Source organism: Meriones unguiculatus, chromosome 1 (assembly GCF_030254825.1).
Source record: "Meriones unguiculatus strain TT.TT164.6M chromosome 1, Bangor_MerUng_6.1, whole genome shotgun sequence".
NCBI classification, from domain to species: domain Eukaryota; kingdom Metazoa; phylum Chordata; class Mammalia; order Rodentia; family Muridae; genus Meriones; species Meriones unguiculatus.
In genome coordinates, this window is record NC_083349.1 from 82,807,061 (window position 1) to 82,832,649 (window position 25,589).

General features: G+C 42.8%; 1 protein-coding gene across 1 annotated transcript; it reads right to left on the reverse strand.

The window, feature by feature from the left end:
* Positions 1 to 1,691: 1,691 nt before the first annotated feature.
* Positions 1,692 to 24,287, reverse strand: Erich5 (glutamate rich 5). Its single transcript, XM_060392952.1, has 3 exons — positions 23,875 to 24,287; positions 6,238 to 7,302; positions 1,692 to 4,987 (listed from the first exon to the last, which is right to left on the reverse strand). The coding sequence occupies exons 1-3, from the start codon at positions 23,933 to 23,935 to the stop codon at positions 4,815 to 4,817; spliced, it is 1,299 nt and encodes a 432-aa protein (XP_060248935.1). The 5' UTR covers positions 23,936 to 24,287; the 3' UTR covers positions 1,692 to 4,814.
* Between the last annotated feature and the right edge of the window lie 1,302 nt (positions 24,288 to 25,589).

Genomic DNA, 25,589 nt, shown 5'->3' on the forward strand with positions numbered 1-25,589 from the left:
TGGGCTGTGACCCATAAAAAGCTCCTACACACCTTCAGGCAGCTTAGCTAGTTAGAGACGCTGCCTCAGCAATTGTTACTGCTTATATAACCTTAGGAATATAAACTCAAGAGCTTTTTAAGCATTCTCAAGCATCCAGCAAGGCTCCAAGAACAGATGTGGCTATGGCATTGAGGGAATAAAGAAAGGACATATGGACAGACACACAGAAAGCTGGGATTGAGTAGTTTGGGCTAGGGAAATGTCAGCACTCTGGAAGCTCAGCATGTTTATTATATACGGTTGAGCAGGGAGGTGTCATTATGCAATCAGCTGGAAAAAAAGAAAAAGGAAGGACATGACTGTCCCTATGTACGGTGGAGAACTTTTTAGTTGTAGATATGAGGGAGAGCATAGCCAAAGGGTGAGATCTAGGAGAATGCAGAGTGAACATGACCCTGAGGGGCCATGTGAGGAGAGTGGGAAGAGGAAAGAGAAGACCAGGAGAATAAAGAATAGATGAGAAGGGAGCCCAGTGACCAAAATGGCTGGGTTGTATAGGGAAGGGCAACTGGGGAAAGGGCAGCCCGGCCCTAACCAGTAGAGAATAATGGATGCCAGGAGAACCTGGCAGCCAGGGCCACTTTGATATGTTAAATAGGTATGTCAGCAGTTTGCACTGGGTTTGAGCTCTAACAACTGCTTAAACTTGGTCCTCCTAGGAAGGCTGTGCCATCCCTCTGAGCCTGAGTCTATGGGGCCCTTGACAGGGCAGCCAGGGAGTAAAATGTGGTTTGAATAAGAATGTTCCCTGTAGGGTCGTATGTTTGAATGCTTAGTCATGAGGGAGAAGAGCTACTTGGGAGAGATTGGTAGGTGTGGCTTGTTGAGGAAGTAAGTCACTAGGGATGCTTCAAAAGCTAAGACAGGCCTAGTGACTCTTTTGCTTCTTTTCTCCAGCACCATGTATGCCTGTGTGCCACCATGCTGTTAACAGACCAAACCTCCGAAGCTGTAAGCTCGCCCCAATTAAATGCGTTCCCTTAAAAGAGTTGCCATGGTCATGTGTCTACTCACAGCAATAGATACTGACTAAAACAGTATCTTTAAGGATTTTATAAAGAGTTTTGATGTAATCACGTCTGAGCTGCATTTAGCTTACTTTGTTCCTCAAGGAGATTTATGTCTGCTTTGTTGTGCATGTGGGATTTAGTTAATCATCACCAGAATAACTTTCACCAAATTGTGGTGTGTGTAAATATGCCTAAAATAAATGACTTGGGGTCAGACTCCCTAAGTTTGAACCAACATGGGCTCCTGAGTCATGTTGAGCCGACTGCCTTCTTGCTTCCCATGGCTCATCTCTCTGCCCCCATGAAGGTCACAGAGACACCCTCCCAACTCCCTTCCTACATTGAAGTGATGACTTCCAAACCAAACTCTAGATCAAAGAGCTGGAAGTAAAATGAGATGTGGCAGCCAGGTTAAACTTTGGGACTGGGTTCCTTCCAGACCAATGGAAAAACACTGAATTTTGTTAAATATAAATGAGAATGGCAGTGCTGGCCTTTCAAACACAGTTTTGGTAAACCAGACACATGCCTATACAGGAGGATTAGAAGATCAAGATCATAATTGGCTACATAAGTGAGTTCCAGGACACTGCTGCAGGTTACATGAGACCCTGTCTTAAAACAACACAAACAAACAAACAAAGTTAAACATTTTATTAGTCAAGAGTTCTCTAGACTCACAGAACTTATGGAATGAATATTTATTGGAATGACTTACAGGTTGCAGTCCAACTAACTCAACAATGGTCAGCTGTGAATGGAAAGTCCACCAAGAATTTAGTAATTGCTCAGTGTCATGAGGCCAGGTGTTTCTGCTGCATTTCTGTATAAACTTTAATCCCAAAGAAGTAGGCTCCAATGGATGTGCTGGCAAAGTTAGTGGAAGCATGTGAAGAATGCATGAGCCCTTCCTTCTTCCATTGTCCTTATGTAGGCCTCCAGCAGAAGGCATGGCCTAGATTAAAGGTGTGCCTCAAGATCTAGATTAAAAGCATGCATTGATCTGGATTAAAAGTGTGTGTCTTCCCACCTCAAGGTCTGGTTCAAGAGCTTGTACCTTCCAGCCTCAAGATCCGTATCATAGGTGTGCCCTCCATTTCTGGATTATAGTTTATTCCGGATATGGTCAAGTTGACAACCAAGAATAGCCATCACAAACATCCTACAAGATACCTAAAAACAACTCACCCGTATTTCTTTACTATTGTCATATTCTTTTTACTGTTATTTTTGAAACAGGGTCTTGCTATGGAGCCTTGGCTGGCCTGGAACTCACTTTGTAGACCAGGCTGGCCTCCAACTCACAGAGATCCACCTTCCTCTGCCTCTCTGAGTGTTGGGACTACAGGTGTCTTTACCTCAGAGAATATAGAATCTGTCTTTTTTTTTTTTTCTGAAGGGCAAAATAGATCAAAAGAAATTTCTATCTGTGTATCAACAGTTCAAACAAATACACCAGAGTAGGCTTTCAAATACTTAATTAGTTGTGATAACATATTTGCTTAATCAAAGTTCTAAATGTTGAGTGAATGACACAAAATCTATACAAATTCTGGCCATAAGTTCTCCCACAGCCAGTTACAGTTAGTCATAAGGAAACTGCCATGGTTACACAATGGTAAAGAATATTTGCCATAGATGAGTATTTATAGAATGCCAAATTTGTTTTGGCTCCTGTAGAGAAAAATAAAGATGCGCTGAAAGGGTTAGACTAACTTTGTAACCTGTATGTCTTCTAAAGCCTATAGTTTTGAGTTTTAGGTTCAGGTTAAGCTAAAGCCTCTTAGTACCTTTCCAAAGAATGAAAAAATGTGACCCTATCTACAGGACAGATAGAAAAAAAAAAAGGCAAGCAAGCAATGACCTTCACTCAGCAAAAAGAAAAACTCCTGTCTTTGAGATAGCATTTCTTAGCAATGAACCCAGACTTTTGACCTGCAGCCAAAAGTCCACAGCCCCTAATCTTCAAGGATGAGCTAACTGCCCCCACCTTAAATTGCAGCTGCATCCACACTTGGCAGGACTGGCCAAGCTTGAGCACTTAAGACTAACCAATTATCTTACTTTATAGCTTCCTCATCCAATCCTAAATTGCCAAAACTGCAACTTCAAATTTTTCTTTTAAAACCCTAAAGGCCTTTATCTCCAGGTGCCACTCTTTGCTGACCGGCAGGGGTGACCCCATTGTGCAATGGTTAATAAACCTCTTGCTTTTGCAACAAGTCTTGGTCTGGGGGAGTTTCTGGGAAGAGCTCGATCTTGAACTCCTGAGCTGTGAGACCCCAGGTCTTACAGTGCCAGATCTCAAGAAGACTCACAGTCTCCTATATCGTAATAAATGTTCCATAAGCCTACCTTGATATTCACAAACACAAAGCACTTAACAAAGAACAAAGTCACTACCATACTGTGGTTCACACAATCATCAGCAAAATCCATGGCCGGCGTTGGAAGAATTCTGAAAAAAATTGACTTTCTGTGATCCATAGATTCGTTTAAAATCTTGGTTTCTTAGCTTTTCCACATCTAAATCCTAATGCTAATTTGCAGTCACTTAAAACAGGCTCAGGAAAATTACACATAAACAATAAAGCTAAGCTAGGGTGTTTGGGGGTTTGCTTATTTGTTTGTTGGGGGGTTGGTTTTGGTTTTCACCTTTTTTCCCCATACATGTGTGCTGTGCATGTATGCATGCTCACATATGTATGGAGAAATGTGTGTACACTTGTGTGTAGAAGGACAAGGTTGATATCAGAAACATTCCACAATCACTCCTTCACAGTATTCTTCACAGGCAGAGTCTGTCACTCAAAGCCACAGCTTGCCAGTGAGACTAGTCTCCCTAGCCAGCTTGCTTGGAGGACCCCTATCACTGCCCTCTGGGCTGAATTTATAAGCAGCTTCCATGCCCACCCAGAGCTCTTGCTGAGGATCCAACTCTCATTCTTTGCTTAGAAGCAAACACTTTAACTGCTGAGTTGTCTCCACTGCCCTGAAGCTAAGACTTAATCCTTGCTGGGTATTTGTTACTGCCTCAGAAATGCACTAAAAGTTAGGAATTTAAAATTAGTTTACAGTTAGTAAGTAAAACAGACAAGGAAAAATCAGCAACTGAAAAAACCTCACATAAGTATAAAATCACTAGCCAATTCAAAATGGCACATGGAAAATGTGGACACTTCCATCGTGAGGAACGACAAACCTTGCAATAGCACCCCAGTTTGCATTCCTCTGGAAATGTTTGTTAACGTTTAGAACAGCATAGTACACAGCGATCTGTAGTAGTAGATAGATTTCAGGAGAGAAGGTAATTAGGTTACAGACTCCCTACGGTTCTCATCAGTAATTTCTATTACACGACAAAAATATTAGATGTAGTTCATCCTTCGTTCTGTGGGTATTATTCCATCATTATGATAACTAAATAATTCTCTTATCATGAGTTTCTGAAAATGTGTTAATTCCTCTCTCTAGCCACCTACAAGAAAAGATTTATACTTTCCTTTTAGGGTCTCATCTTATTAATGGTCCCATGGCCACAAGGAAGAAAATCACCTTCATGTCCATGATCTTAAAGTTTTTATTGGCTCTGGTTATTGTCACTTTAAATGCATAATTATCCTAAGTGCCTAAAAAGAAGTGTGTCTAGCTTAGCAGTTTTGTGGCATAACATGATAAAAAATAGTGTCATTCTCTTGGTTCCTACAATCTACAGCTACACTCCTTGCATAAACCACATAGCCAGAGAGATGGTACCCATCCTCACAGCCTCAAATTTTCCTGACCTGCTATAACACTGTGCACACTAGCCCTTTTCTTGCTGTCCCCTGCTGCTCCAAGATCCACAGCTTCTCCTGTTTCCTTTTCTTCGGTTTCAGCTTCTTCACTTTCTTTCTCATTTTTCATCTCTGCTTCCACCTTTTCTCCTGTCTCACCTAGAAAAAGCAATCAAAGGAGATAATAAGAGACACCTGGTTAGCAGTGTATCATAGCTAGTTTATGTCAACTTGACACAAGCTACAATTATTTGAAAGGAGGAAACCTCAATTGAGAAAATTCTTCCATAAGATCCAGCTGCAAGGCATTTTCTTAAGTAGTGATTGATGAGGGAGGACCCAGACTATGGTGGGTGGGGCCATCCCTGAGCTGGTGGTCCTGGTTCTATAGGAAAGAAGGCTGAGCAAACCATGGGGAGCAAGTCAGTAAGCAGCACCCCTCCATGGCCTCTACATCAGCTCCTGCCTCCAGGTTCCTGCCCTGCTTGAGTTCATGCCCTGACTTTTTTCAATAATGGGCTATGGTATGGAAGTGTAAGCCAAATAAACTCTTTTCTCCCCAACTTGCTTTTGGTCATAGTATTTCATCACAGCAATAGTAAGTAACCCTGAATAAGCACACTGAAAATGTATTACCCCACTAGGTCAATTTTTGTCCTCTAGTTCTACACAATAGCTTCCTTCTGTGCTGTCATGCCAGCATTCTCCTCATTCCTTAGAGCCTCTGAAAGGCCGGTGTCATGTCATTTAACATCCCTGAGTCTTGGCCTGCTTGCAAAGTTGGGACGCAAAAATTCCCTAAGAAACAGAAGTTTTTGAAAAGTTGTTTGGAGATGAAGCAATGTCTCAGTGGATTAGAGCAATCACTACACAAAGTGTGAGTACCTTGAGTTTAAATCCCCAGCACCCATGTAAGGAGCCGGATACAACAGAACATGTCTGTGACAAAGCAGAGACAGGCATATCCTAGAGCTCATGAGCTAGACAGAGTCACCATTCAGTTAGTTAGAAGTAACTAAAGTTAGTTATTGAGAGGAATAGTTAGATTGAGAGACTCTATCTCAAACAGAAGGGTGAGGGAGAACAATCTAACATCCACCTTGGACCTGCACGCATGTGCATGCATGTACACACCCACATGGACATCCAGGAAGAGATACTACTAATAAAATAAAGTAAATTTAAAATTCTTTGACACAGCCTATGCTTTAGAAATGATTTGCTCAGAGCTGATGAGCCTTGGGGGAATATGTTTCCCAAGTAAGCGGAAGTCTTTTTTGTTTTGGCCGAGTGAACTTCAGGCACTCAACAGACTTTAACGACTCTGCCAGCCCCGCTGGCCCCATAGCTGGCCTCCATCCCTTTGGAGCCTATCCAAGCGGTCAGACCCTCGGCCAACCTCCTTTTACCCTCAATGTGCTGCTCCTCTTTATCAGTGTGAGTTTCTCTAGCCATTTCCACATTTGCTGCTGTCTCTGCAGTTCCCACCAGCTGCTCCTTGCTTCCACCTGTTGCTCCAGGTTGAGATTTACCGGCATTTCCGATACCGTCAAGAGGTCCACAGGGTGACTTGTTCATTACAGGTGTCTGCACAAGCTGGCTTCTGTCTGGTATTTGTGGCGTTTCATTCTGTTTCAGAACTGTTTCCAGAATTTGGGGCTGCTCAGTTTTGCCTGGTGTTTCCTGAGATTTCTGCTTTCTACTGCTTTCTGCAGTCTGACTCCCTTCCACTATTTCTGCAAAGTTGTTCTCTTTAGGAATTGTTTCTAGAAGCTGGAACTGCTTGTCCTTTCTCAGGGTCTCTTGAAGTTCCTTTTGTTCAGCTTTTTCCACAAACTGATGCCCTTCCGCTGTTTCTGGGGAGTTGTTCTCTTTGGGAATTGCTCCTAGAATCCGGGATTGTGCATCATTTCCCATTGCTTCTTTAGATGGAAGCTCCTTGGCTGTTTCCAGAGGCAGAATGTTCTCAGCTGTTTCTAGCTTTGTCATTCCAGTCTGTGGAATCTCCCTGCCTTCCCCTGCTCCAGAGTCTGTCTCTGCTGATGTCTTCAGAGGCTGTCTCAAGGCTTCTGTTCCTAGAAATTCAGTCTCAGCATTTCCTTTTACAGACTGGGACTCAGTCCTTGCTTCCATATCTTCCTTCATTTCCTCATCTCCTAGGGTAATGTCTTTGCCTTCTGCCTGAAGTAACTCACACTCTTCCCCTTGCACTAGAGGCTCAGTCTTCTTTGTGAGTTCTAACTCATCTATGGCATCCTTTCCAGGGGCCTCGTCATTTGGCAGAGGTTGTTGGTGGTAGGATTTAACACCATTAGCTGTAGGCACCACTGAGGCCTTGGGCCTCTCTGGTGGAGGATGGCTTTCCCTTTGCGCATTGCCATAGAAGGCAGCTTCTCTTCCTGGTGTACATGGTTTGGGTTGGGCCACACAGAACTTGCTTTGCTCTGCAGCGGAAGAATTCTCATTTGAAGGTACTTTTTGGCCATTTGGTTGGAAAAAGAGAGAATAGAATTATTATTTAGCCATTGTGGAAAGGTAGTTGACACATCAAGCAGATGTAATGCTTCAGTCAACCCTGACCCTCACTCCAAATCAAAGCCCTTAATACTGTCAGCCCTCACCAAAAGCCTTGGGTCCTCTGAGCCAGCTTTCTCCTGAGCACCCTTCAAGGGCTCTGTCCCACAAACTAGTTTATCTAGTTTACTTTGTTTCTCCTCTTCTCACCCTTTCTTTTTCTCTTTAGCCTTCCTGTTGTGGTTCTTTGGCTATTAGACTCAAAGTGGCCCTCAGTGAAAAGGAAAGGCTCCACAATAGAGGAGCCCTCAGAGCTAAAGGCTAGGTACCCTGGCGAGGGAAGTACAAGGACAGCTCACCCTGAGTTTCCTATCATGCTAGGGGTCCTGACATGTCACATGGTAGTGAGTCCCTTCCTCCACTTCCGAGTCCTGAGAGGCATCCCAGCATATGAAACAATGGCTGCAAGAGTGCTCAAGACAGTTTAGGACAAACAACTAGGCAACATGTTTGTATTCCTGGGTTCATGACCACATGATCCAGTAGTACTCTTACTATTGGGAAATTATACAAAAACCTTTAGAAGGTGATGCAGGGGGATCATCCAAATGCTCTTCCTAACAGCAGAAGCTGGAAAACAATTTAAAAGTTTAAAAATACATTCCACTGGGTGCAATGCTGCCCCATGAATATGACTGTGAAGACCACGTACTGACCAGTGACAGAAACCTGTGAGTGCAAACAAAGGATCAGCATTCATGTTGGGTTGACCAAACAAGGGGAAGCAAATGGTGTATGTTAGGGTCCGTCTGTGGATCAGACAGCCCACAAAGCCAGATACTGGTGTTACAGGGGACCACAGCTAAGTTAAAAGAAAGGAGAGAGGAAAAACAAATCACAGAGGGAGGGGAGCTGGAGGAAAATAACCCCTGATGTCAAAGTGGGTCTGGAGGTATTATTTTCTTCTCCTTCCCTCTCCTCTTTTGAGAAGGTGTTTCCTCACTTCCTCTTCTCTTTTCCCAGCCAGGTTATACATGCACACAATGTAAAGACTGGTCCTTGAGGGAGGTAAGTAATGCTCAGGCCTCCTCATCTCATTTCCTCATCTCTAGGGGCAAATGTTTTCAATCTTTTTGCTGTTAGGAGAGGATATTCGTTTGTTGGACAGACCGGCCCCCTACACAGGATCTGCTGGCTTCAGCCTCACAGTGCTGGGATTTTGAGTGTGCCCCACCACACCCTGCTGGAAGAATCTTTCTTCTAGGTATCTAAATGAATTGTACTTTAGGATATTTTGGCTTGGGGCATTTCAATCAACTCCTATTACAGAAGAAAAGGATGCTGTAGCTCATTTTTCTAATCTGCTTCCACTGTGACTCCACCCTTTCCCACTACACATTTGTACCTTCTTTCAGTTCAGTAATTATGTTCTGATAACTAGTTAAAACAGTCATGGTGTCATAACTTAGAGAACACAAAATGAGAGCCATGTTTTCAATCTGACCCCAACAGACACTCTAATGAATACAGCTTATAACAAAAAGAAAAGTGCTTTTTCCAATTAAACACATAGATGATATAGAAAGGTAATTTCTGAACAAACAAGAAAAACCAGAGACTCTGCCCTCTGATATTACAGAGTCATGGGAATCACTGTGGTAATCACATGGACCTGGTGGGAAGAGATCTGGCAAGCACTGACAGAAAACAGCTTCTTTGGAGTTCCCAAAGAATACATAAGGAGTTCTAGAGGCTTCAGGGAAGCTGGAGGCCAGGGCTGGCTGGATGAGATCGAAGAGGAGCCTCTAGGTGGAGCTCATGAGCTGAGCTGAAAGTGAATCGTGAAGAAAATGAATTGTGAACAGGGCTTTATGAAAAAGTTGAATATAGAGCCTGGTGAGGTGGCCTATGCCTGTAACCCCAGCACTCTGGGAAGCACAGGCAGGTGGAGCTCTGTGAGTTCGAGGCCAGCTAGGTTTACAAAGTGAGTTCCAGGCCAGCTAGAACTATACACAGAGGAAACCCTATCTTGAAAAACTATTTATTTTTAAAAAGTTGAATATATATGTGTTTATGTATGTATGTATGTATGTATATGTGTGTGTGTGTGTGTGTGTGTGTTTGTGTGTGTGTGTGTGTACATATATATATAAGATGTGGAGCACAACTCAGAAGTACTGCATGGGTTTAGAGTACACAAGATACTGGGTTTAGTTCTCAAGTCAATATACATACAAGCAGTATACACAGCCATTCTGCTCTTATTTGGCCAGGAGAGAAGAGTTGTTTACAGAGAGATGTGTGCGTGCATGTCGAGAAGGCGAACGGAAACACTGAAGTACTGTCATTCAATGGAATGCCATACCAAGCGCGGCAGTACACACCTGGAATCCCAACAATCAGGAGACAGAGGAAAGGTCACAAGTTTGAGGCCAGCCTACTCGACAAAATAAGTTCCAGGACAGCCAGGGCTACATAGTTGGACCTGATTCAGACAAACAAAAATAGCAACTGATAAGTGCAATGGCCTGATAATTCGCCAATTTTCAAAATAATAGTGCTGGGGGAATAAAGAAGATATACTGGAATAAAGAATACACACTGCATGATCACATTTTTTATAAACTAGAAAATTTTACAACTTGCTCAACAATGCTAGAATGGAGACTAATGTGTGAGGCCTGGGACTGAATAGGAGAGTTCCAAGTGGCACGAGGAAATGTTTGGAGAAATGGAAAGTCACTACCTAGATTGCTAACTCCCATGGGGGCATCTGTGGGTATACACAGATGCAAAGCTTGCTGAAACCTTACAACAATGTGCAGGCTATATCATCAGCATATCAACAACAGCCCCCCAATCTGCTAATTCTAACATAATAAAATCATGTGGAGAGAAACTGTGAACGTGGGCCTGGGTAGATCAGATACTAATTTTGAAAAGCCTCCCTCTTAGGCCTAGGGCTTAGTTCAGTGCTCCTGGACAGATATGAGAGATTCAAGCTGGACGGAATGACGGTGAAGGAAAGGTCTCAGGTACCACTGGGTAGTAATGTGGATCCTGGAAACAGAAAATATGGGTAAAGGATTTAGTTTGAGAGAGAGAGACCTGCATGGTTTTGCCTGAGGTGTGTGGTGGCGGCAGATGTAAGTTGTGTATAGAGACGCAAAGTCTGGGAGGCAGCCAGATCTTGACCAGAAATGCATGGTGTCTCTGTCTGGAAAAGGGCAGTTTGGGCATAAAGGCAAAAAGAGGATAAGTAGAGGGGGGAGAGACCAGAGAGAAAGAGAGATCCTATGTCTCTCCACCTTGCTCTACAGACTGAATGTTACTCTTACAAGAAGGTCCAGAGACAGAAAAGCAAAATTCAGTGAACAGTTTTCTGAGCAGCTAGGTACAGGCTCTCAGTGTTAAGGGATCATGACTACACTGAGCAAGGTCTCTCTTCATCTCCCTTCCCTACCTCCTTCATCATAAATGAAACATTCAAAACAACAGCAAGGGGCTAGAGAACTAGCTCAGCGCTTAAGAACACTGGTTGCTCTTCCAAAAGACCAGGGTTCAATTCCCAGCACCCACATGGCAGCTCACAACTGTCTCTAATCCAAGATCTGACATGCTCACACATATAATGCACATAAAATAAAAATAAATAAGTTATTGGAAAAAAAAAACAACAGCATAAGGAAAATGCTTTCTCAGGCCACAGAGAAACCCATGATGAAACAACTCACTTTGCTTCCACACAAGGCTGTCCTGGCAGTTGCCTTCAGGAGTTAATACGGAAGTGCATTACCATATTAATCACAGATGTCTGCCCAGGGACCTTTCCTGATGAAATAGTTACTATAGTGACTAGTACTGTTAGTGAAATGAAGCAAGCCGTATTCACCCAGCCGTGCCAAATGGGTGCCTTCCCAAGGTATCACCCTTCTAAAGCACAAAGCTTTGGAGGGATGGTATTGACACACCCAAAACACAGAAAAAATTTTTTTGTCTTTGAGACAGTTTCTCAGTATTATAGCCCTGGCTGTTCTATACTTGCTGTAAATCAAGCTGGACTCACAAAGTTCTTTGCCTCCAGAGTGCCCGGCACCTTTATACAAATATTTTTCACAGTTAAATGTGTAAGACTAGACAGTTTGCTAAATAGGATTAACAGAAGCATCTGATAATCCATTTTAGAAGATAAGGGTGAAATAATCTAGACACTATCTGAATTAAATCAGCATTCAGCTCTTAAGAACCTAATAAGTGCTGAGAGGTAGTAGCACACGCCTTTGATCCCAGCACTCAGGAGGCAGAGGTCGGTGGGTGGTGGATCTCTGAGTTCAAGGCCAGCCTAGTCTACAAGAATGAGCTCCAGGACAGCCAGGGCTGTTACACGGAGAAACCCTGTCTCAGAAAAACAAAACAAAACAAAAATTTCGTGAGCTTAAAATATGTTATCTTTATTAGTTAAATCCGTTATTTGAAGTTAACAACAGAAAGAATGAAGTGCAGCATGAAAGAGCTCTGGTGCACAGTCCCTTAAACACTATGAGTTGTCAATACTGGCCTACAAAAGTATAGCGTTCTCATGGTGGGCTTGAAAGCAGGATCAGTGATGGACAGTGGTCAGAACAGCAGCAACAATTTTGATCACACTTGACTAACCTCAAAAAGTGCCACTAGTAACTTTTATTTTAAGAAAAGAAAAAGAAAAACAAAACACTTGAGGGCTTCAGAGCTGATTTGACGTTATGAGTGTACCCTCCTTCAGGAGGCCCAGCTTGAGTCCCAGCTCCTACATCAGGTGGTCATATACCACCTGTGACTCCATCTTCAAAGGAACAGACATCTCTGGCCTCTATAGGCACCTGCACTCAGGTGCACATTCACACATTCATATATGTAGTTGAAAATGATAAAAATGATTTTAAAATCATGAATAAGAACTGTTTCATTCCATTTTGGGCTCTGATTTCATTTTCTATCAAGTGTTCATCAATGTCTGTCACAGGCAAGCTTTAGCACCCTAACTTGAAGGCAGTGAGCTGCTTTCATTTTGGTCCCCAAACAGCAGATAGCCTGTGCCTAGTCTATATCATTATGTAATAAGTGCTGAGGACAGATGCATTGGCCCCACACCCAAAACTGTTTAAAGATGTGTCTGTTTTCCAAGTCCTCTGTTTCATCAAATCTTACCCTGCTCTGGGCCTAATCCTTTGATGCTCATTATCTCTGTCTCTGTTATAAACCAGCATGTGCACAAATTTGTTGTGACAGCTGAGCCAACAGAACCCTTGTTGCAAGCTCCATTGTGACAGGCACACAAAGGAACTAAATACCAGGCCACGTTACTGGAAGGATTACAACCAGAGCTAACATACCTGAAATTCACAGTATGGTAGAAGCTTTCCAATCAAGTTCGTTGCCCTGATTGGAAATGAAGTTTCTACCCAGCAAGGACAAATCCTTGAGGTCAATGTTTCCTGTGCTATGCCACACAGGATGTGGAGGGCCTGAGTCGATCTTGATAGTTTTCTGCAGTGCCCCGAGGAAGTTCTCCTGGTGTGCCCTGTGCTGCTACTGTGGAGGCTCTAGGCTCTTAGAACTTGTACTTTAATTCTTCAGCAGTGAAGTCCTCCCTCCAGATCATGGCACCTTTCATCTATCTCATAAGAACAGTCATGAAAATCTACTACTTTTAAGCAACTTTGGAAACTAGACATCACTATTAACCATGAGGCAAAGAAATAGGAGAGACACAAACTGACACAATTAATAAATGGCACTGAGCCAGTATCTAAGCCCAGACAGCCCATCTATAGCTCCACCAGCTTTCTTCTCTTTTCATTTTTGAAAACAGGGACCATTATTCTTCTGTCTAATATTTCTATTATTGAGATTCCAACTATGTGCCCCCACACCTGGCAGACCTACATTCTTGTTTGTATTGTTTTGTTCTAAGACAGGGTCTCTGTATGTAGCCCTGGCTGTCCTGAAACTCACTCTGTATACCACCTAGCCTGGAACACAGAGATCCACCTGCTTCTGCCTCCAGAGTGCTAGGATTAAAATTGGGCACCATTATGCCCACTTCACCCACATTCTTTCTCTATAGATTTTTATTTTCTAAAGATTTATTTTTATTATTTTTGATTATGTATTGTCTGTGTGTATGGGTATGTGCACATGATTGCAATGCCTTTAGAGACCAGAATAAGCCATTGGATCCCTGGAACTGGCTTGCAATTGTGAGCCACTATATGGATACTAGGAATTGAATTTGGGTCCTCTGGAAGAGCAGGTGACGCTGAGGCATCTCTGCAGCTCCTAATTTAAAAATTATATATCTATACTGTGTGTATGAGGGGGTGAGGGTTGTGTACATGAGTGCAGTGCCCGAGGAGCCTAGAAAAGGGTATCAGATGTTACGGGGCTAAAGTTACAGGTGTGAGCCTCCCACAAAGGTTCTGGGACTGGATTCAGACCCTCTGCAAGAGCAGTACATGCTCCTCACCCCTGAGCCTTCTCTCCTGTTTCCTAAACCTACACTCTGAATCATCAATGTATGTTGTCTCTCAGTAATATTTTTTTGCATTTTTATTATTTATTACAATTTATTCACTTTGTATCCCAGCTGTGGCCCCCTCCCTCCCTCTTCTCCCTTTATTTCCCTCCCCCCATCCACTGATAGGGGAGGTCCTCCTCCCCTTCCCTCTGATCCTAGTCTATCAGGTCTAGTCAGGACTGGCTGCATTGTCATCTTCTGTGGCTGGGCAAGGCTGCTCCCCCCTCAGGGGGAGGTGATCGAAGAGCAGGCCACTGAGTTCATCTCAGTAATATTGAAACAAAAACAAGCATGTGTGCTCCCCACACTCACAAAGTACACAGATACCAAAGCTTCCTATAACCACTTAATCTGGGGTAAGAAGAAGAAAAGGAATCAACCAAAAGAAACCATGTCTTTTTATCTGAGTAATGGGAAAATATAAAAGGACAAGAAAATCAGCTGATAGACAAAAAAAAAAAAAAAAGAAAAAAAAACATCATCACTATCAATAACTAGAGAAAGAAATAAGCAAAGAGAAGGAGGAAGCTGCGGCATGGGTCTTTATTGGTTAGGGTGGCTGGCACCAGAGGCTCTTTCAGCCAGAGTATACTGGTAGAAATGGAGGACTGACGGCCTGCACACACCATTGCCACCCTCTTTCACTGGTACACAGAATATGACAAAGGAAGGAAGCTGCTCCCTAAAGACTTGGACTATTGGCACCCTGCCTGGCTGTTTCCTGGGGGCTGAAGAATTACCAGCACACTGTAAGCCATTCATTCCCACAGACTGAGAAACAGATTCACAACATACACAGCACATGGTAAAGCACTCCAGCACTAACTGGCAAGTTTCACTTATCCTTGCAAAGGTTAATTCCTAGGGTCATGTTTAAAACTTTATTATTATTATTTTACAACCTGACTACAGAGTTTCCCCTCTCTCCTGTCCTCCCAGTCACGCCCCACACTTCCTCTCCACCTCCCCTCCCCTACCCCATCCACTCCTGTTGTTTCTCTTCAGAAAATGACAGACCTCCCGTGGATATCAACTAAATATGTCATATCAAGTTGCAGTAAGACTAGCCCTCCTCTTAAATTAAGGCTGGTCCAGGCAATCCAGTGTGAGGGAAAAGGTCCCCAAAGCTGGCAAAAGAGTCTGAGACAGCCCTTGCTCCCACTCTTATAAGTCCCACAAGAAAAGCAAGCTACACAACTGTAACATATATTCAGAGGGCCTAGGTCAGACACATATAGGCTCCCTGTTTGCTGACTCAGTCTCTATGAGCCCCTATGAGCCCAGGTTAGATTCTGCAGGCTTTCTTGTGGTGTCCTTGACCCCTCAGGCTCCTACAGTTCTTTCTCCCCAACCCCCTTCAACTGGGTTCCTAAGGGCATTTTTTTTTCATATGTTCATTCTTAGGAGGGTTGGACATCCTTGGACTTATATGTAAGAATGCAATATTCCTGCAAAATACACTCCAGAACTTTTAAGGAAATTCCCATGGAGACAGTCAAAGAAGGTAATCACCAAAGCTTCTGAAGGTACTTGGGAGACATTTATATTCGTTGGTCAAATACCACACTCTAGTATTTTGCATAATAATCAAGCATGACCCAGTATTACCAGCACACCTCATGCCAGTGGAGTTCAATGCTGTTTAACAGATATTGGCAAGGCTTCAAGTAAACCTCCCTGGGACCGGGCTATCCTTTCAGACTCATTGTGAAACATTAACACAGAAGAGCCCATGAGTTTGGACAAGCCAGCTTTGCAGAAGTTTGGCCTCCTGCTATACAATCATGCTTTGTTTTACTGTTTGCCTTTCCAGCAAGTCTGAGAGATTGTCATCACAGCCTTGTGTGGCCTGTGCTACTTTTTGTTTCTGTTTTTTTTTTGTTTGTTTGTTTGTTTTTTGTTTTTTTAAATAGGTTTCTCTATGTAGCCCTGACTGTCCTGGAACTCAATTTGTAGACCAGGCTGGCCTCGAATTTATTGAGGTCCACCTGCCTCTGTCTTCCTGAGTGCTAGATTAAAGGTGTGTACCACCACTGACTGCCTTGAGCTACTTTTTCTTTTCTGTTGTTTCTTGGATCTTCATTCTTCCTCTGCTTTCCTTCATAAATACCTAGCAGGGCATGGTAGCACACATCTGTAATCCCAGCACTCAGAGGCAGAGGCAGGTGAATCTCTGTGAATTCAAGGCCAGCCTGGTCTACAGATTGAGTCCAGGGCAGTCAAGCCTACACAGAGAAATCCTATCTTGAGAAACAAACAAACAAACAAACAAACAAACAAACATAAATCCCTGTCCATCCACCCATTCACCATTCACTTTCGATAGCTATTGACTCCACTTTTCCTACATATGAGGTTATGATATAGTCAAACACAAGTTTCTGCAGGGCTGGGACTAGACTTCAGGAAACTGGAGGCTTCAAGCTAAGGGGAGCTTTGGGGTCACAGAGAGGCTTAAGCCCCAGCTCCATCATTTCATACCTCCGATGCTCTGGCAAGTTACTCATCTCCACATAGCTTCAGTTTTCCTGCTATATTTGGCACTAATGTTTGCTTTCTAAGTCCTCCAAGGGCACTAAAAGCACAAAATGAAGTTGGAATCAAGCACTTGCCCTCTTTCCTGCACTGTGTATAAATGTCACAAAGATTTCTGTTGTGAAAAGGTTTCGGTGTTGAGGTTGTAAACAAACTACTGTCATAGAGGCATTTAGGCAGTTTTATATCAAAGTTATAAAGTGTACCCCTTTTGACCTAGCAGTGCCACTTCTGAAGAGACTTGTCTGCAGATATGCTGTCCATTCAAAATGATGTATGCACAAAGGAATTTACCACAACCTTGTTTACAACAGAAAAGACTGGAGACAGATCAAATGTCTCACAGTAGGGGACTGGTCAAATAAGTCACATGACAGATTATTTTGCAGATATAGGAGAGATAACAATGCTTCCATATTATTATGCTGGGAAAAGATACAGAACAGTGGGTAGAGTACACTATGCTTTACAAATAAGACTGGGAAAGAATATTTGTAATGCATTAAAAAAAACCTCTCAGCTGAATCCAGGTTGCTGAGGCAACTGGATCGCCAAGCTGGCCTATATAGTGTGATCCCATCTCAAAATATAAAAAGTGGGGCCTGAAGGGCTGAAAGAAGTGGACACGGGCCAGACCTAACCCAGAAGCGGTCTCCAGTTAACAACCACTTACAAATGAAAATCTAGTTTTCTCCAAGGGAGATTCAGGAAAGAAACAGACCACTCCTCAGGGAAGGCTGCATGGCCAGCAGGAGATGGTCAATGGAAAACGAACTCAGTAACATCCTTGGAGGGCTCTTGTCTCATGATGTCCTGTCAGAGCTGTTCCTTTTTAAATTTTATCTTATTTGGTTTTATTTTATTCGTAATTTTCTTGTCTCTTTTTACGCTACAGGTCTTCTGCATAGATACTATGGCTTCCAGTGTTTTTATGGGATTCCTGAGTGTGTGAACAGTAGTTTGCTGCATCTGTATCCGGCTCTTGTGCCTTTTCTTTTCCTTCTGTTTGTCCTATTCTGATATATTAGGTTTTGTTTTATCTTATTTTATTATTATCCCTTACAAGCCTTTTTTTTTTCTATTGAGAGGCAAAAATAGATGGATCTATATTGGAGGGTGGTGGGGAGGAACTGGGAGGAATGGAAAGAGGAAAACCATGATCAGGATATGTTATGTGAGAAAAAAAAATCTATTTTCAATAAAGTGGAAAAATACCAAAAATGAAAAACAGAAACAAAACTCAAGGGAAAATATACAAAAACAAACAATTTAAAAACACTGTGCCTATGTAGGGATGGCATGCCTGTAGTCTCGGCACTCTTGGCTTTCAGACATCCACAGGTCTGAAGGCAGCATGGCCTACATGGTGAATTCAAGGCCAGCCTGAACTACAGAGCAAGAGCTTAAACAAAACAAAACATAGTGCCAACAAAACACCCAAACTAATAAATGGGGATGGTACTGAAGCAGGGAGGGTAATACTTTTCATATAAACTTTTTTCCAAAATCTTCACATTTTGAGACACGCCTCTGCATTCCCTGTATTTTATCTAAAGTAGCCATATGCAACACCTAGATCCATACCAAAAACATTTTGAGCATTCAAAACTCAATCCAGAGACTTCCAGCAAGTGAAAGAAATAACATTCCCATTTATGGAGTACCTTATGGAAGAAGGAACCATATGAATTAATGTTCATTTTAGTGATGCTCTTCAATTACAATGCAACAATAACCCTATTAAGATTGAATTGTCACTGTGTGAAGATATTAGTTGAAGGCTGGACAAAGACCTTTACAACAAAGACCATTCTCTTACCATGTGAAATTCAAACCCTCCTGATTGCCTAGGGAACAGGCTCCAAGCAGCTAGTGGAAGTTCCAGTTAGAACAAGCAGGGGATTATAGCTGCCAGTGGAAATGTACACATTAACCTAGCAATGGATTCATCAATAATTGCCCTGTATTTATTTTGCTCACATAGGTGCTTAAACTGAAACCCTAATGATGAAGAGTTGTAGCAGAAAGGGATGGCTTTAGGAATGAGTGGGGCAGTGTTACTCAGGTATCATCAGGGCCTAGTAGAATGGGGAAGAGGGTGGAAAGACCACTGGAGACATTAAAATAAAGCCTACAATGTGAATACAAGCTTCATGTTTAGATTCCATCAGATCAGAAATGGCTGCAATGCTTAGAATATGCTCAGATAAACAAGAAATTCTAACCTCTACCTATATATCCTTTCTTCCCCAAACAAAAGGCTCTTTCTATACTTTTCAAGGCTCTGGGTAAATACCCAAGTACCACTGTAGAAACTGGGCCCTGTTCTAAGCTTAGAGAAGCCAGAGGCCAGTCTCTTTGTTCCCCAGCACACACTTGATGTACTTTAGAGGTGATGTGAAGACCTAAGGTATGCCAGGAACTCATGTCTGCTGAGTCAGAGCAAATATCCACCCGCCATTATTGGAACACAATATTCCTCTGCAGCCCATTAGCTACACAACCAGTATCAGCTGGATAACTGACATCTGAGCCTAGAAAATAGGAACTTCTGAGTCCAAGAAAATAGCTCAGGTAAGCATGGGAACTGAGTTCAGAACCCACCCAGAAGATGGTGCCTATAATCTCAGCACTGAGGGGCCAGACCCAGAAAGATCTCTGAAGCTCATTGGCCAGCCAGCCTAGCCCAGTGATCTTTAGATTCAGCTACAGAATGACCTCAAGAGAAAAAGATGGGAAGTCAGAGAGACAGCTCAGCAGTGAAGAGCCCAAGTTCAGATTTCTATTCCCAGCACCTCCCTCAGTGGCTCACAACACCTGACCCAATGCCACAGGCACCTATACTCACATGCACATGGAGTTTGTAAAATATCTTCAAAATTAAAAATGTTTAAAAATGTCACCAAATATTCCTATTTCCCTGACTCTTACTTAGGGATTATAATAGATGTTTTATTTGTTGTAACATATTTATATTGTATGCCTGAAAATCACTCTAAATTCCCATTAGGTATGTAGTCACTTGCTATAGAATCCACCAAAGAAATATAATAATAATATATTGTTAACATATAATATTAATATATTATGTAATATACTAGTATACAATATAAATAATATGCCTTTTGTGAAACAGTGTAATACATCTTATTTCTATGTAATATATTACATATTTATAAATAATATATTATATGTTATATAATATTTGTATAACAGGCAGTTATGAAAATAAACGCTTTTTTAGTGTATTTCTTCTAATAGGGGTTCAAAGTGATCCGAAGTGAAAACGTTCAATTATAGTTATCACAAACTAGCTTGAACACCTGTGTCCAAAGCCCCACTCCAATTCTTGGCAGCTCTGACTTGTGGGAAATTATTTACACATCTCTGTAAGTTAGAAATAAGCATAATGTTTAGTCATGGCTTAAGGTTAAATGAAGTGATTCTTTCAACAGCTAATTACCAGCAGCAATTTTAAAGAGTTTTTAAATTATATTCATTTAAGTACACAACATGATGAGGTGTTTTTCTTTCCTTCCTTCCTTTCTTTCTTTTTTTATGTTTTTCGAGACAGGGTTTCTCTGTGTAGCCCTGGCTGTCCTGGAACTCTCTCTGGAGACTGGGCTAGCCTCAGACTCAGAGATCTGCCTGCCTCTGCTGGCATATACCACTGTGCTTGGCTCATGATGGGGGCTTTACTGTGCCATCACACACATACAGAGGTGAAAGGGCAGTTTTGTGGCTCAGCTCTCTCTTCTGCCTTTGCATGGGCTCTGGGGAGGCTTGTGAGGCAGGTGCTTTACACACTGAGCCATCTTACCAGCACCATGATGTTTTAAAATACCTTTCTTGATTCTTCTTTATTATGTGTGAAATCACCTACACCTACTCTCTTGGCAAACGAATATATAAAATTGTTAACTATTGTCCTCATGATGTTTATATCTCTGGGCTTATTCATCTTATACAACTGCAGCCCCTTAACCTACATTTTCTCATTCCTCCCTCTATCCCTGCCACTCATAACTAACATTCTTCTCCTGTGTAAGATAGGAGTTTCTTACTCCTAGGTATTACTCATGGATGAAATGTATCATTTGTGGTGTTCATTGAAAAGTAATAAATCAGAGGTGAGGCCCAATGTGAGTTCACCTGAACTCTTATTGGAGCCTATGAGGAGGCTCTAGGGTCCTTAGAACAGGGCACTGTTTGAAAGTTGAGCACCTAAAAAATCTCAGTCAAATTTGACAGCACTTCCTATATTGTCAAATGTGGCTTCTTTAAAACACCTCCCAGGAAGGCTGGAGACTAGATCAGTGTTTTAGAGCACTGGCTACTCTTATAGAGGACTCATGTTCAGTTCCCATCACCAACATGGTGGCTCATAACTATCTGTAACTCCACTTCTTAGGATCCAATCCTGTCTTCTGACCTTCTTGGGCACTGTGAGTACATGCTACACATACATACATACATGCAGATGAGACACTCAAGCATAACACAGAACAAACCTAAAAAAAAAAAAAAAGTAAACACCTCTCAAATAACCCATTGATAAAACAGTACATTGAATTTTGTTGTTGTTTAACTGCAGTAATGGAAAAATACTACATTAACAGTCTTTTCTTAGCAGTTGTCCTGATTGGTTTTGTTTGTCTTACAACTTGACACAAGCTACAGTCGTTTGGGAAGAAGAAACCTCAACTGAGGAAATGCCCGCAGCTGATTGGCCTGTGAGGAAGCCTACAGGTGACTGCTGCTGTGGGTGGGCTCAGCTCAATGTGAGCAGGGCCGCCCTGGGCCGGTGATACCTAAGAAAGCAGGCTGAGCAAGCCATGGAGAGCAAACCGGTAAGCAGCGTCCCTGGGCTTCGGTTTGAATTCCTGCCTAGAGTTCCACCCTAATTTCACTCATCGATGAAGTGTGATCTGAGAGTTGTAAGCTGAAATAAACCATTTCTTTCCCAAGCTGTTTTTGGTTGTAATGCTTATCACAGCAATAGGAACCTTAAGTAAGTCAGTACTGTCTCACAGTGGAAGTGAAAGGCAGAATATTTATAAGATTTGGAAGGTCTGCAGCTGGGCATAGTGATGACATAGGCAGCTCTCTCTGAATCCCAGGCCAGCCAGGGCTATATAATGAGACCTTGTCTCAAAATAAAAATAAAAATAAAAAGCCACCCTCAAACAGTAAGGTTTTGGGGATCTGATCTATTTGATTGTTTTGTTTTGTTTTTCTCCCCAAGACAAGATTTCTTTGTGTAGCCCTGGCTGTCCTGGAACTCATTCCATAAACCAGGTTGGCCTTGAACTCTGAGAGATCTTGCCTGACTCTGCCTCCCAAGTGCTAGGATTAAAGGCCTTTGGGGATCTGATTTAAGAGTAGTCTCACAATGGAACTTGATTGGGATCTGGCAAAGTTTCTGAAATAACAGTTTAGGAATGGACAGAAAGAGGTGAGAGTTTGGGAGTCTTTCACAGTCTCCTGCCATTTTAGACTAACTGCCATTCTCTTTATAGTCCTACACTTCTGCCAACTGGAACAGTTCCCCAGTCTGAAGCTTCCTCTTCAATTTCACTTTTCAACAAGGGTGTGGTACATATGAACCATGCCCTGACATATTACAGGCATTTAACAATCATGCACTACTATCTTTTTTTCTCAAGACAGGGTTTCTCTGTGTAGCCTTGGTTGTCCTGGACTTGCTTTGTAGACCAGGCTGGCCCCAAATTCACAGCGATCCAACAGCCTCTATCTCCCTGAATGCTGGGATTAAAGGCATGAGCCACCACTCCTGGCTTAATCCTGCACGAGCCTTATCTAAAAGTACAAATACCCAGGCCTGGGTTGTATCAGGATTTAAAGAAACTTTAAGCTGTAGAGAGAGTAGTGAATTATTTATCAGACCTCTACGATCACAAAATGAAAATACCAAACATACAATAGTATTCAATTACCAATGTACTGTCCCATGGAGGCTTGGAGGCAGTACACCTGTTGGTTGATTAAGTATATTTTGAGCAATTTATGCTGCATATCAATCAATTTTCTATACACTCCAATTTGTTGGCAACTGTCTAACATTTCTTTTAGAACAACATTCATGAAAACTTATAACAAAAGAAAGCAAGGGTAAAAAATGAGAGTTCAACTCAAACACCTTCTCAATGAGATTAACTGACGTCCCCATTCTATTGATTGCATACATTTGCCACTTCTAGCGTTACATTTCCTGGTGTGTGTGAGTGCACACACGCATACTGCCCACACGTTCTACCGATGAGCTACACTCTAACAAAGTGCTCTGGCCTTTAAACAGGACCTCACTGAGAGAGGAAGGGAGAAGCTGTGATAATATTACTTCCTGAAAGCTTCACTCCTTCTTGTGTTTTTCATATTGATACCAATAAGGAATTATGGAACAAGTGCAAAAATCCACTTGATTTTATAAAATGAGACATGAAAACAATTCCTGAGTGCACTGGCCTTACTGGAGCTCGTTGAGGTATGAGGGGAAAGCCAGCAGGCACTTTCCATGTCCTAATACTGTCAGTGACAAGAGGTTTGAATCATTTGCACAGATGGCTTTAATTTTTGTCTACTTCCTCACTTTCTGCTTATCCATGGGAAGGGGGAATCTCAGTGGGCACACAGCACAAAAAAAGAACTGCAACATGTTTCTGAGTAGGACTTACTGCCTGAGCTCTGAAGCCTCTTGTGAGATAATCTTGTTTTCTCTGCCACACAACAATCAACATTTTCTGCTACTGCAGGAACATGAGATGCTACCAACGGTGAAAAGGAATTAGGAAGTAAAACCCCTCCAAGTGAGCCTTGGGGAAGGTTATAAACAGCCCGAGGATGCACTTAATCACTCAAGTCCAAAATGCTCGCAATTATAATCTAAGAACGGGCTGACTGTGGAACCCAACCACTCATCTATGTTCTAGTCGTATATGACTTCTATGTTCATCAATGTTCTAATCATATGAGTCCATTCATTTACGCCTATTCTTTCTACGCTATTTATCACTGTCAGAATGATCTTGCGTGTTTATGTTCCACTCTCAGCTTTCGTTCCTTGAGTTATGGAGCAACTCCATCAGAAATTGGACGTTTCTCATCTGCATGGCGAAGATGGCACAGCTAGTTTAGCTAGATGTTAGCGTCACAAACTCCCGGTCCCACAGGCAAGTCAGTTCCCAGCTCTTAGCCCCAGTGTCCTGCAGCGGGCGCACACGGTGGGTACAGCAGGATGGGCACACCCTAGTCCCAAGAGCAGAGCTCCCGACTGTCTGGGACACCTTACGGGGTGCGCTCTCCTCCGCCGGGAAGGAGCTCGCCCCCTGCTGGCGAGGCTGGGCCAAGGCCTTACCCTCCGATCTCAGAGCAGCAGCCCGCACAAAGAATACCCCAGCCGCAGTGTGGGTCCCTTGCTCACCTGCGCTGCCGAACCTGTTGCTCTCGCCCGCCTTGTTGAGGGCGCTGCTGGAGCAGCCCATCGCGCCAACTAGAGTCACCTGTCCCAGCCTCACGCGCGTCTCGGTCGCGGGGCGTGGAAGCGATGCTCACGGCAAAGCTAGCCGCTGAAGTTTTTCCAACTGCGCGATCTTGCCTCCCAAGAGCTCAAGGCGCACGCGCAGCAGAGCTCTAGGGGTGCGCACCTGGAGGGTCGAACAAGAGACGCACAGGTGGATAAAGCTAGGGAAGGCAGAGTGCCAGACAGCTGGAGGACCAGCAGGCAAGAGAGGAGGGACAACTAAAACCAAGGAACCTGATGGACAAGAGGCGGAGGGCGCCGGGAAGGGAAATAAGAGAAAGCTCAGGAGATGAGATGGGAGACAAGGTCGAAGCGCTAGGAGGGATGGTGTGAATAATCGTCGCTAAATAGGCAGGGAGGGGAGGAGGCAGCTGCAGCCAGAGGCAATTGATTGGTAGACTAGATGTGCGATGACAGTCTTATCCTCTTACATAATTCGAATACAGTTACCACAAGGAAGTCAAACACGGATACTAAACTGTTAGGCCTGCCCTTCACAGTCAGCTACAGGCTCCTGATCCATCTGGAACTACACCTATCACTTTGGCGCCCTGCTTCTTTTTGGCTTGCTTCGATGTGAGGCAGTTCCCCAACCTTGCTTAACAGTATTGACTGCTCTTCCAGAGGACCCGGGTAGCTCATAACTGTAATCCAGCTCCCAGTGGTTTACACCCTCACACAGACACAGATGCAGGCAAAACACCAATGCACGTAAAATAAAAATAAAATTTTTAAGCACTATATTTATTTCTTGAGATGGGGTCCATACATAGTCCTGGTTGTCTTGGAAATTTAACCTGAGTTGTTGTCTGGAAGAGCAGCAAGTGTCCTTGCAGGCTGAGCCATCTTTCCAGCCCCTTGCTCGTCTTCAATGGCCTTAATATTAAAAACTGGCTATTTGTCTTACTGCCTTTTTGACTTGGCTTTGTTTAATTTGTTCAAGATTGTTTTCAAGTGATACAGTTTTGGTAGCCGTGCTTCCCATTCATTCCTCAGGAGTCACCCATACCACAGCATCCTGATGTTGGGAAGTTAAAGCAGTGTTTACTGGGTTTCTCCCCTGCAATGTCACTATTTTATTCTTTGCAGAGTCTAAGGGGTCAGACAGGTAGGCTAAGGAATATCCTGTTTCCCATAAAACTATTGTAGCTACTTTTAACCTGTCATCTCTTACTTGGATCAATTGTTACTGTTATCAAATAGAGACCTTATATCATTCCTTCTACATTTGGTAGTTGGCATTCCACTTTAAGGAAGCATTTTCCTTTATCATCTGCTTAGTGATTTACACCAGTATATATTCACAAACTCTTACATTATTCAGTGTGCTTCATTATCTTTTGTATTAATTTGCTGGGGCTGCTATAGCAAAACACCAGACTGAGTACCCTGAACAACAGAAATTTATTTGCTCACAGTTCTAGAGTGTAGATCAGGGTGCTAGCCACAGGCTGGTTTCTTCTAAGGCCCTTTCATTGGCTGATAGAAGGCTCTCCCTTTCACACATCTTCTATATGTCTATGTTGTAATACTCCCTTTCATAAGACTGCAGAACTATAGTTTGGGGACCCATCAGTCTGACTTCATTCAACATTAAATATCTCCTTAAAAACCAT